This window comes from Syngnathus acus, chromosome 8 (genome assembly GCF_901709675.1).
Source record: "Syngnathus acus chromosome 8, fSynAcu1.2, whole genome shotgun sequence".
NCBI classification, from domain to species: Eukaryota; Metazoa; Chordata; class Actinopteri; order Syngnathiformes; family Syngnathidae; genus Syngnathus; species Syngnathus acus.
In genome coordinates, this window is record NC_051093.1 from 10,217,025 (window position 1) to 10,228,728 (window position 11,704).

Genomic DNA, 11,704 nt, shown 5'->3' on the forward strand with positions numbered 1-11,704 from the left:
CGATGGACGAAAGCAAGAGGTCCCCCGAGCGCGGTGCGGCGGCGCTTGCTCTCGGGCCGATGCGGCGACGGAGGCGGAGTTAACGCCCGCCGCTCCCAGAGCGTGTCAAAATACGAGTCGATGAAGGCCTCCAGCTCCTCCAGGCCGCTCCAATCTCCGCCCTGGCTGGAGCGTTCGAAGCAGGTGTGCCCGTCGGGAAGCAGCACCAGCAGCATCATGGGAAGTCTGGCTTGCTCAACATGGAGCCACGCTGGTAGGTTGACTCTTACAGATTGATTTGTGTCCTGAAGCACAGCCAGCCGACAGGAAGCGGCGTTTCCCCTGTTCCAAGCGGCGGATGGAATCGCAACTTGTTTGGCAGATGATGACGACTCACTCAGGTGCGCTGAGGGGCACACACTGGAGGGAGGACTCAACGCTGTGCTTCACTGCAATGCAAACAAGGTGTGTGTGTGTGCGTGTGTGTGTGTGAGACTCAACCCAAATTGGATATCCTTCCCCTAAACTTGACATGGTGGCTTGTGCATGTTGAAAGGACTCACAGTGATTTGAAAATCGTCTTGGATTCTTGCACAACGTGCCACTCGCTCGGCGGCAGTGCGGCGCAGCCGACGCATGATGCTCCGCCGCCATCATGCGCTCCACCCGCGCTGCCGCACCTGCGAGCCGTCTCCTGGCCGCCTGTTGTCCAACACGTGGTACCTGTTCCCGCACTTGTCCAGCAGCCCCCTCAGCGCCGGCCCCTCGCTCTCCAGCTGTCGTTGGATGACCGTGTCGCCCAGCCAGTCGCCGTGGCTGAACACCACCACGGCCCTCTCCCAGGCCTCCCTCACTTGGGCCTCCAAAGCTTCTCCTTGCCCCCCTCATCAACAGAACGTGTCACGTTGTCTGGAAACGTGAGCCAAAGTGTGTTCAACTAGACAGCAGCATTTTCTGCCTTTATGGAGAGGTCTAAAGGTCGCCACAAATGATCACGCCACGCCTCTGAGCAGCAAGGTGCCTTCCTTCAACTTGTCATTTCACTTCAATCCATGTTGTTCTTTTTGGGTGCAAATTTCACTCCAACTTGAGTGTACGTGTCTGCTTTAATGAACCCGTAACTATTTCAATTTGCTTGAATTCTACTGCAGTCGAATAATAATCATCAAATAGGTCTCGTGACCCCAAATCCGTTGTTTTTGAGCCCAGTGAAAGACTTTATTCAAGACGTCAGCTTTTGCTTCTTCCCAGCTCCTCATTCAGATACATTTGGATCAAATATTTGTTTTCTCACTGAAGGGGGGGGGGGGGGGGGGGGAGATCTTGAATCTTGAACTTGTCTTCTTTCTCGTCTTTGATTTGTTCTTACTCATTCACACATTGATGGACTACGCTACCAGTGGTCACTGTATATTCCGGAGTTCCCTGAAGCTACATATCGCGAGAGTGACGTGTGATTGTGAGCAGGCGCAAATGCTATCCGAGTTGCTTTTGTCGGAGCTCCGTGTGCTCTTATGACCGAACATTAGCGATGAAACTCCGAAAAGCACCTGCGTCTTTGTTTCTCCCTTTGTAACGCAAAATAAACGTAAGAAACGTGTCAAAGAAGAAGGTGACTCGCTCTCTCTCGCGTGACCTCGGCGACGCGTCTGCTCCGCCCTTCCGCCTTCCCTCCCTCGTTGGGTAACACATAGAGAGGGTATAAGAAGAAGAAGAAGCTAAGCGGCTGCTCCTCGTGTCATTTGTGCTATTCTGCGTTGGAACGAGCTCAACAACCACACCGACCGAGGGAATTCAAAAATGGGAGTGGTGACAATACGAGTGGAATACTGGTAAGCAATGATCGCACTCTTTTTGTTTTCTTTCTTGTTTTTCTTCTCTTGTTTTCTTTCTTGTTGCTCAAATGTATGCGTGGCTAACTGTTAAGCTAACCGAATTGCTTCGCTTTGCTTCGCTTCATCACTTCCAGCGGCAACTGAGGCTACGAGCCCCGTTATCGGGAGCTCGCCCGGGTCGTCAAGGGTGAGTTTCCTGATGCGGATGTGTCGGGCTTCGTGGGCCGGAGAGGTAAATAGGATGAAATACCACAATCGTCTGAGGGCTGTTACGAGAGGTGAATAAAAGCTGCTGCACCTTCTCATTCACAGCCAGCTTTGAGATTGAGATCAACGGGCAGCTGGTTTTCTCCAAGCTCGAGCTGGGAGGATTCCCCTATGAGGATGATGTAAGTAGTTTGATATGAGGATGGATGGATGGATGGATGGATGATGGAAGGAGTTTGATGCCACCCATATGATGATGGAAGGAGTTTGATGCCACCCATATGAGGATGGATGATGGAAGGAGTTTGATGCCCCTTTTTTCTACGCACGCGTGATCCCGCCCAACTGCATTAACGTAACCCGAAGTAGACGGAGGGAAATGCGGAAGACTGGATGCGATGTCATGTATCAACGATGTAAAGTCATCACTCAAATAAAAAGCACAGCAAGCATGAACCTTTTGTTGTGTTCCGGGGATCAATCAGCAGTGGGTCGGTCACGTGACGTGCCAAAGAGAACTGCATTCACACTGCAATGCATGCAGGAAGAAAAGCAAAAGAATCTGAAAAGGTACACGTACGTAACTATTTTTAACGATGAAATCCTGCATTTTCCCAGGTAATGGAAATCATCCAGAAAGCTCACGAAGGCAAACCTCTGGCGAAGATCACCAAGAGCCGCGCGCCGTGCGTCATCATGTAAACAAAGTGGTGCATCTCGTCTAAAACCTGGCCTGGCTTTCCCCCAATGCTTTCCTTCTTCGGGAAACAAAACAACCTTGGCAATTCGGAGCAAGGCAGCAGTTGGGGAAAGCGCAGCTCGCTCCGCCTCGTTCACTCTTGACGCCGAACCGCTGGACTAATAATGACTAGCGCCGCCTCAAAATAAGCCACGCGGCTGCGTTACGATGATCTCTCATGCCCGGCGGTTCTGCAGCTCGTCAGGAGTGCTCGACGGGGACAGCAGGTTTTGTATGCGTAGAATGCAAGGTCAGTAATAAGAAGTCAGGAACCTAAGTCCTTTTTTCAATAACGGTTTCCAGAGAGATACTGTGCTTGCTTTGCTCTTTGCATTGGATTGGTCGAATGAAATCTCTGCACTCAAATTTCCGTCAGGGCCAGCCATCACCGCCCAGCCTTGAACCATTGTTTTCCCTCGTTGGGCATCCCAGCAACAGGAGGCAGGGAGACCTGGGTCCCCAACGTGAGAAATGATTCTGGCTCTTACCCATTTATCAGTGAACAGCAGAGCTTCGACTGACTCTGTGTAACACGATGACACGGTGTATTAGTAAGGGCCAATGTTCACGCTAGGGGGCGCTAGGTTGTCAAATACTGTATGCCTAGTGTAGTTTGTTTGTGCTTTGTTTTCTCAAGGTTAGATTGAAGATTGGTCTTTTTGCCTAAGCACCAGTATCTTTTTTTTTTTTTCTCATCTTTTCCACGTAAGACGTGAAAAAAAAAAAAAAAGGAAACCGCATTTACTTGGAAACTAACGAGGACTGTGAAGAATTGAATACAAAAAAATATAATTGCAAACTGGATTAGATGTTTAAATATATAGTGCTGAAAAAATGCTCAACCTTTTTTGTATTCTGACCATGTATATGCAAATAAATGCTTAAAGAACCATTTTTGTATTGGGGTTTATGTTGTCAGTTTAGATTGAATTTTAGAACAAAAGCAAACTAAGATAATTTGTCCATTTTTTTACAAATTTGTATTAAATCTCAAAGACCAACCATATAGAAATTGCATGAATTCTGTCAAATAAAATCATCTATTTTCGATAGCAGTTATTTTTATTACGCTGGAGCTTGTCCAGACTGACTTTAGGAGAGAGGTGGTGGAATTCAAATTTGAAATGAGAAAACGAAATGTCTAAAATGTTAATCAATTAAAAAACAAATGGTACAATCTGTCTTTTGTCATATATTCAAGATTAGAATAGATGCACCTAAATAACTAAGTCCTATTAGAAATGATGACAAATATGCATTCATTAAACTAGAACTTGCTGTGTAAAGCGACTTTTGACGCAGATGCTTGTTTGGCAGCATACGACAAGTCATTTACTTGAATTTCCAAGATATTAATGCTGACTTTAACCATAGTGTGTTTTTGCAGGCTCAGGGCGTGTCTGGATGTTGCGTGCGTGGAGTCAGCAGATAGCTGGCTAAAATTGATGATGATAACGAGCCTGAAGTTCACGCATGCGGCGGCTTCATCAGACCCCCCCCCCCCCCCTCTCTCTCTCTCTCTCTGCTGTCTGCGAATCATGACTTTTCTGTTCATCTTTTGTAAAAAGTCCACACATTTTCTCCAGGTTGATGTCTTTGAGAGACTAATAAGAGGACATAGAGAGGGCAAAGACTTGTTTATGTAAGTTCTGTGAAAACAAGTTCTAAGAAGTCTTCACAGATGTTAAACTGAAGGAAACTTCAGGATGAAGAAAAAAAGCAAGCAAGCAAGCAACGGCAGACATCCATCTTTTCCCCTAAATGACCCCCTTAACCCCAAATGGGCAACTTATTCAAGTTTTCTTCCAAGTCATGAGAGCGCATCTAATTAAGTGTCCAGCGTATCCCACCACGCAAGTGTGTCTGATGTGGAAATAATCATTTTTAAGGTGATTTCCATCAGAGTCCTCATGATCGGCATAAGACTTCCTCTCATTTTCACAACATGAAAGGCTGCCTGCCTGCCTGCCTGCCGCTTGTCCTCGCAGACCCTTTTGCACTTTGGCTTGATGATTGACAGCTGATAACTTTTCAGTAAAAAAGGAAGACACACCTTTTGTCTTTTTGTAAGAACAACAAAAAGACGTGATTGAGATTTTGCGTTCAAGCATAAACTAACCTCTCGCATCTAAGACCATAGTCTGTAAGTCTTGGTGGCTAAGCCTAGTCGACAAGTTGAAGCCAAACTTGCGCGTTCTTCAGGCTTCTGAGCCAATTCGAAAGCCAAGCTCTTTTCTAAATTTGGGGGGAATCCCCAAGATGTCAACAAGATGACGCGTTTTGACACGATGCGATGGATGCCCCTTTTCTACCCCCCTGTTTGCCCCCTCTTGTGCCCCTCCAGCAGCAACGACCACGGCGGGCGGCATGGGGAGGCAGCGCCGTCCGTCGGCCATGTTGGCTGAGGGCGGAGTAGTCCAACTAGGGCTGGGATATCCCCGCGCCAAGGTGTCCCTGAATGATAGCGCCGGTGCGCCTTATCTCCAGCAACCTTGTGCGGTTGCCAGGCAACGGGACCACCTTTGGGGTACGGCACTTTCAGCAGTTTGACGTACTTTTTGCTTTTGGGTGTTCCCGCTCTTCGCCGTAGGGTCTCGCCACGGTCGCTCGCTCGCAACTCATTTTCACAAGTAATTCGCCGACAGCTGCCGGCCGGCCGGACACAAGGCACGCAGGTAGGGGTGTGGTCTGCTCTGGACCTGGGTCCACCTGCTTTTTATGTCTACTTTCTGATCTAGTTGATGACGCTAACTTGATACAACACTTAGCCATCGTCCAAAAGCCAAAGTGCCGAACGGGTCATTCCGAACCGTTAGGGCCCTAGCCCGTCGTCTGGAGAACGACTCCTAACTCAAACGTGTGTGTGTGTGCGCTGCAGGCAGTCAAAGGGTCTTGGTTTGTTGGGAAATAACCAAGTTTCAAGTCTAAGCGACCAAAGATTGCCTTTTGGTGTTCATTGTAAATCCACTGTTCCGCTCAATTGGTATGAAGCCACCACTTTATTTTTAGGAGCGTCGTCGTTTTTTCTCTGCACTCATGTCCTTTTGCGGGAGAGCGCAGACAAACGGGTGCGACTCCAAGATAGAAGAAGCGTCTTCGTTCTTCTTAACGGTCGCTCCATTATCTGTCTGGAGCCAGGAGTCTGCACATCAAATTCGACTTCATGTTCCAGTCACAGCTCCCCTCTGGTTTACTGTTCATCTTCAATGTATAATCTGAATTTGCCCTCCAAAGGTAGCTGAGAGTGTCAACCCAGAAAGCAGCAATGGATAACAGATTGGCTTGTGACGAGGTCGGTCCATTTCATGTGCAAATCCATCTGATCTGCTGAATTTCAAGCACCTCCGCCTTCATGAAATCCTTTCTCATCCCTTGCAGGACAGTGACGTGTCCTATGAAGAGCGTGATTCCGCCTTCCTCCCTTCCCCACTGAGAATGTGAGTCCCTCCAGTCTTTAGTAATGCTAACCAAACATTCCTTCTTTATTCAATTCAAACATGCATTCTTCATTCAATTCAAACATTCCATGAAGTAAAAATGTATGTCAATATACATACATAGGACATAACGGAAAGGGAACAGAAGCAAATAGCGTTGCAAATGGGCCAGTGACCAATCAACGCGACTAGGCCTTCACAATTGACCACTGGAAGGTAGTGTGAGATTTGTCGCCCTCTTGTGGCGACAATATTGAAGCACGTCCGTTTGACTGACGTTTCAGCTTGAGGACAGATAGCGTCTGCCCCCGTGTGGCCAGAGACAGAATTGCAGCATCTTGAGACAGAATTGCAGCATCTTGACACAATGAGACTTACAGTCTACTTACTTACAGTACTATATGTGGATGGACTACAATAGGCTTGACATCATGAAATGCATGTTTCCATTTTGCACACCAGGAGGACTCTGGCGGAGCGCAGTGATCTGTGCAGTCTGGAGAACGGGAGGCAAGAAGATGACGCACCCTTGGAAACATCCATCCCTCCTGCAGCTTCAGGAGGTAGGCTTCTCTCACCGCTCTCGAGTGAGTGACTTTTGGTTTCAAATTCCATGTGGTTCCTTCAGCCAACCTCAACCTGAACACCAACGCCACCACCAGAGGCGACGCTCAGGTCAGTCTCTCATCCTAAAACCATGTCAGTAGCCAACTTGAGCGCACGCACGCACGCACCAACGGGACCCTCTGGGCCGGCCGCAGGCGTACGTGGAACTGAACGAGCTCCAGGGCAACACCTGGCAGGAGACGGGCCGCTGGGTGGGCTTCGAGGAGAACTTTGACGCCGCCACCGGGAAGTGGGGTCCTTCGCACACATCCTACCTGACCTTCAAGAGTCTCATCCAACTACGCAAGACCATGAGCACAGGTGACTGTGGACTTCATATCAGGAAGAAAAGCTTCATATCTGAGGGGCTGATGTTACGCAATTCATCTTTGAAATACGTACATGCAAATATTCTTCAAGTAGGTTCTGTCCTAAAAATGAACTCGCTTGTACTCGAACTCAAAGTGCTCTTAAATGACACGCCAGGCGCTGTCCTCCTTGACCTGGACGTCAGCAGTTTGTCAGCCATCGCCGAGAAGGCGGTGGACGCGCTGGTCAACAAGAGCGAGATCCGAGCGAGCGATCGGGATGCTCTGCTCAGAGCGCTTCTCATGCGCCGCAGGTAAGCCAATCCATCTTTCCGTACAACTTTGAATGCACCGATCACATACGAATGCCTGATTTGTGGTTTTGCCTCCAGTCAGTCCGACAGACCTACGGTCACCCCCTCGGGAGACATCCAAATGCAGACCTTTTCCGTTTCCACCAAGGTAGCGCTCATTTTAGTGGCCCGCCAGCCGGAATAGCACGCACGCACGCCCGCCCGCACGCGCGCACACACAACGCCTTTTCTTTTGTCGTTTTGCAGAGGGACAGCTCTGACAACATGGAGGCCTCCATCGTCCTCTCAGGTATCACCACGCCACATTGAAATATTTCAACCGTCGAGCAAGAACCAAAAGAACGGCTCCCCAAGGTGCCCTGGATCTTCTGGAGAAGCCAGTGGTGGCTTTCGTTCGGCTTCGAGACTCGGTGCCGATGGAGTCGGCGCTGGAATGTTCCGTCCCCGTGCGCTTCGTCTTCCTCCTGGTTGGCCCGAGCCAAAGCGGCGTGGACTACAGTGAGAGCGGTCGCGCCATGGGCGCTCTAATGGCCGACTGGGTAAGAAAAGCCACAAGGTGGAGAGAACGAACGGAGAGCAGAAGCGCAGCTCCACATAACCTTCTCTGCGCCAGGTGTTCTGTCTGGAAGCTTTCCTGGCACAGAGCGAGCAGGACCTGACCAACGCCATCGCCGACTTCATGGACTGCAGCATCGTCATCCCCCCCACAGAGATCCAAGAAGTGGGGATGCTGGCGCCCGTCATCAAGTTCCAGAAGATGATGCTGCGGGAGAGACTCCGCCCCAGCGACAACCGTCTGGCCTTCGGTGCCAGGATTAGCGGTAAGCCGACCGAGTCAAACCAGAACCAAATGAAGAATTTGCCTGACGGTCGGACGGATGCGTTCAGTGGCAAAAGCGCCGGAGCCGGCGAGAGAGGACCCTCTGGCCCGCACGGGCTATCCTTTTGGCGGGATGGTCAAAGACATCAGGCGTCGCTACCGCCACTACATCAGCGACTACACGGATGCCCTCAACCCTCAGGTCATGGCCGCCATCATTTTCATCTACTTTGCCGCCCTGTCGCCAGCCATCACCTTTGGAGGACTTTTAGGTAGGACGGACTGGCTGGATGGATGGATGGATGGATGGATGGAGGGATGGATGGATGGATGGATGGATGGATGGATGGATGGATGGATGGATGGATGGATGGATGGATGGATGGATGGATGGATGGATGGATGGATGGATGGATGGATGGATGGATGGATGGATGGATGGATGGATGGATGGATGGATGGATGGATGGATGGCTGACTGGCTGGCTGTCCCCTTCTTTGTCTTAGCCGAAAAATCAGAGAAGATGATGGGTGTGTCTGAGCTGATGATCTCCACAAGCATCCAGGGCATCATCTTCTGCATCTTCGCCGCGCAGCCCGTCCTGGTGCTTGGTTTTTCCGGACCGCTGCTGCTCTTTGAGGAGGCCTTTTTCACCGTACGTGTCACCGCCGCCGCCGCCGCCGCCGCCGCCGCCACCGCCACCGCCACCGCCACCGCTGCTTGTTTGGGCCTCAACCTCATGCATGTTTCCTGTCTCCATCCCGTGCGTGCCTTAGTTTTGCAAGTCCCAGGGCATGGAGTACTTAGTGGGTCGTATCTGGGTGGGCATGTGGCTCATCGTGATTGTGGTGATCATTGTGGCGGTGGAGGGCAGCTTCCTGGTGCGCTACATCTCCCGCTTCACCCAGGAAATCTTCTCCATCCTCATCTCGCTCATCTTCATCTACGAGACCTTCAGTAAACTCATTAAGGTTTCCGCCTTGAACTCGCCATCCTTTTGTACGAAACCTTTGAAGCTTCCAGACTTAGGCTGTCTCCTCCTGCGCAGATCTTCAATGCCCATTCTTTGAAACTCAACTACGGACTACTGAACGATACCCTGGAGAGCCCCTTTGACACCATCTACAATGTGACTTCCAACGGGACCGTTGTGGTCCAGCACGTGCAACTCCAGGGTCCCTTTGCCAACACGGCGCTGTTGTCCCTGTGCCTCATGTTGGGCTGCTTTTTCATCGCCTACTTCCTGCGCCAGTTCAAAAACGGCACTTTCCTGCCCGGTTGGGTAAGTCACCGAGCCGAGCGGCTCGGCTCCCGATGAAGATGTGCCATCCCTGACCCCCTCGGTCTTATCGCAGCTGCGACGGCTGATTGGAGATTTCGGGGTCCCCATTGCTATCTTTACCATGGTCGCTGTGGATCTCAGCGTTGGCGGCACTTACACTCAGGCAAGCTAGCAGTATAATGGTGTCATCAGAATGTCTTTTATTTGTCATAGTATAACGTCATTGTGGAAGTGACATGGCTCTCTTGCAGAAACTGGTGGTACCAAATGGGATCCAGGTGACCAACCCTGACGCCCGTGGCTGGTTCATCAGCCCTATGGGAAAGAACGGGGACTTCCCCATCTGGATGATGGCCGCCTCCGCCGTCCCAGCGCTGCTAGTCTTTATCCTCATCTTCCTCGAGTCTCAGATTACCACGTGAGTGAGCATGGAAACACCTTTCCTGACAATAGCAACGTTTCTCTTGTTGTTGTTGTTGTTGTTGTTCACATGCCGTCGACATGTTTTCCTCCTTTAGGCTGATCGTTAGCAAGCCGGAAAGAAAGATGGTCAAAGGCTCCGGTTTTCATTTTGACCTGCTCCTCCTGGTGGTCATGGGGGCCGTCTCCTCCATATTTGGGGTTCCGTGGCTGAGCGCCGCCACGGTGCGCTCCGTCACGCATGCCAACGCTCTCACCGTCATGTCCAAGGGCCCCAAACCGGAAATTGAAAAAGTGCTGGAGCAACGGATCAGTGGCATTCTGGTGGCCCTCTTGGTTGGTAAGTCAAGGAAGGAAGGAAGGAAGGAAGGAAGGAAGGAAGGAAGGAAGGAAGGAAGGAAGGAAGGAAGGCGTCTCACACACACATCCACACAGCCAAATGGAAGCTTATCCACAAGGTGTTGTGTTTCAGGCGTCTCTATCTACATGGAGCCCTTACTGAAGCTGATCCCCATGACGGCCCTGTTTGGAATCTTCCTCTACATGGGTGTCACTTCCCTGAGCGGCATTCAAATGTGGGACCGGATTCTTCTGTTGATCACGCCCAAAAAATACCACCCGTCCGAGGCCTACGCCACCAGGGTACCGAGCGAGCTTCTTTGTTTCAACGTTAGATGGATGGCAGTAGCTCCGTTGAACTTACTTTCGAGAGCTAACATTTGCCTGATTTGGATGAGCGCGTAGGCCGACGATGCCACCGTGTTATTTGAATCACGTTGTCATCGCGGTGGAGCACTCGTCATTTATCGACACCGTGTTTTGGGCGTAGGTGTCGACCATGCGGATGCACCTTTTCACGCTGATCCAGCTGGTGTGTCTGGCCGTACTTTGGGTGGTGAAAATGAGCCGCTTCTCCTTGGCGCTGCCCTTCATCCTGCTCCTCACTGTGCCACTGCGCATGGTCATGACCGGCACGCTCTTCTCCACCATGGAAATGAAATGTGTAAGTACTTTGACCTGAACCATTTTCCACCTTCTTTGTACAAATGTGTCCTTTGGTGTTGCAGCTGGATGCAGATGACGCTAAGGTGAAGTTTGAGGAGGATGTCGGTGAGGATGCGTACAATGAGTCCCCTCTTCCGTGAGTGAAGAAGACCAATTCAATTTCAAAGTATAGCCAGTGATTCATAAAGAAAAGAAACCTCGCTATATGATACCAGTGGCATTTGTTCTTTTAGATGTAGATGTTTTTTTCTCTTGTGTGCAAGTTAGAGGTGTTGTCCTGTGACATGTGATATAAAATGCATTTGATGCATTGTTTTTCATTGAAGTTAGCCGAATATTTATCATTCCCAAACATCAATGACATTTTTGCCTTGTGCTTTATTTTCAAGGTATTTTTGTCAATTCCACAATTTGAGCATTGTATGCAGATATATACGCGCTTTTATCTGAATTGAATGAACGCTTTTGACAAAGCGTTTGGAAGAGAACATGAGTGTAAGTTTTGCTTCTTACTTACATAGGGTGTAACATGAATAAATAAACTATTAGTATTTTTCCATTTGTATTCATTTAACCTATATTTAATACAAAAAGAATCTTTGTACAAAAGACTTCAAACTGTAAAGCACCAAAAATATCATATGTAAATATGCCCGACAGCAAGCGAACGCATCACTGTTAGCCTAGGAGCCGCTTGTTTTCCTTAGCGGGCTTCCGCGGTTGGACGGGGTTCCACCCACCCGCCCGGCCG

The 11,704-nt window shown here is 49.8% G+C and overlaps 2 protein-coding genes across 2 annotated transcripts; both read left to right on the forward strand.

Moving 5' to 3' along the window:
* The first annotated feature begins 1,632 nt into the window (after positions 1–1,632).
* selenow2a (selenoprotein W, 2a) lies at positions 1,633–3,650 on the forward strand. Its single transcript, XM_037256153.1, has 4 exons — positions 1,633–1,811; positions 1,949–2,046; positions 2,127–2,203; positions 2,640–3,650. Exons 1-4 carry the CDS (start codon positions 1,780–1,782, stop codon positions 2,721–2,723), a joined length of 291 nt encoding a protein of 96 aa, XP_037112048.1. The 5' UTR covers positions 1,633–1,779; the 3' UTR covers positions 2,724–3,650.
* Positions 3,651–5,315: 1,665 nt separating this feature from the next.
* Positions 5,316–11,144, forward strand: slc4a1a (solute carrier family 4 member 1a (Diego blood group)). Its single transcript, XM_037256134.1, has 21 exons — positions 5,316–5,435; positions 5,995–6,052; positions 6,139–6,197; positions 6,660–6,760; positions 6,826–6,872; positions 6,959–7,124; positions 7,290–7,425; positions 7,504–7,573; positions 7,672–7,714; positions 7,780–7,964; positions 8,039–8,246; positions 8,314–8,517; positions 8,753–8,901; positions 9,023–9,217; positions 9,295–9,528; positions 9,602–9,691; positions 9,780–9,946; positions 10,047–10,288; positions 10,421–10,590; positions 10,778–10,951; positions 11,016–11,144. Exons 2-21 carry the CDS (start codon positions 6,026–6,028, stop codon positions 11,091–11,093), a joined length of 2,745 nt encoding a protein of 914 aa, XP_037112029.1. The 5' UTR covers positions 5,316–5,435; positions 5,995–6,025; the 3' UTR covers positions 11,094–11,144.
* The last annotated feature ends 560 nt before the right edge of the window (positions 11,145–11,704 follow it).

Coding starts and splice junctions, on each gene's coding strand:
- slc4a1a (XM_037256134.1), top strand. CDS start 6,026: ATGGATAACAGATTGGCTTGTGACGAG. Junction 6,053..6,138: donor ACAGATTGGCTTGTGACGAG/GTCGGTCCATTT, acceptor CATCCCTTGCAG/GACAGTGACGTGTCCTATGA. Junction 10,289..10,420: donor TCTGGTGGCCCTCTTGGTTG/GTAAGTCAAGGA, acceptor GTTGTGTTTCAG/GCGTCTCTATCTACATGGAG.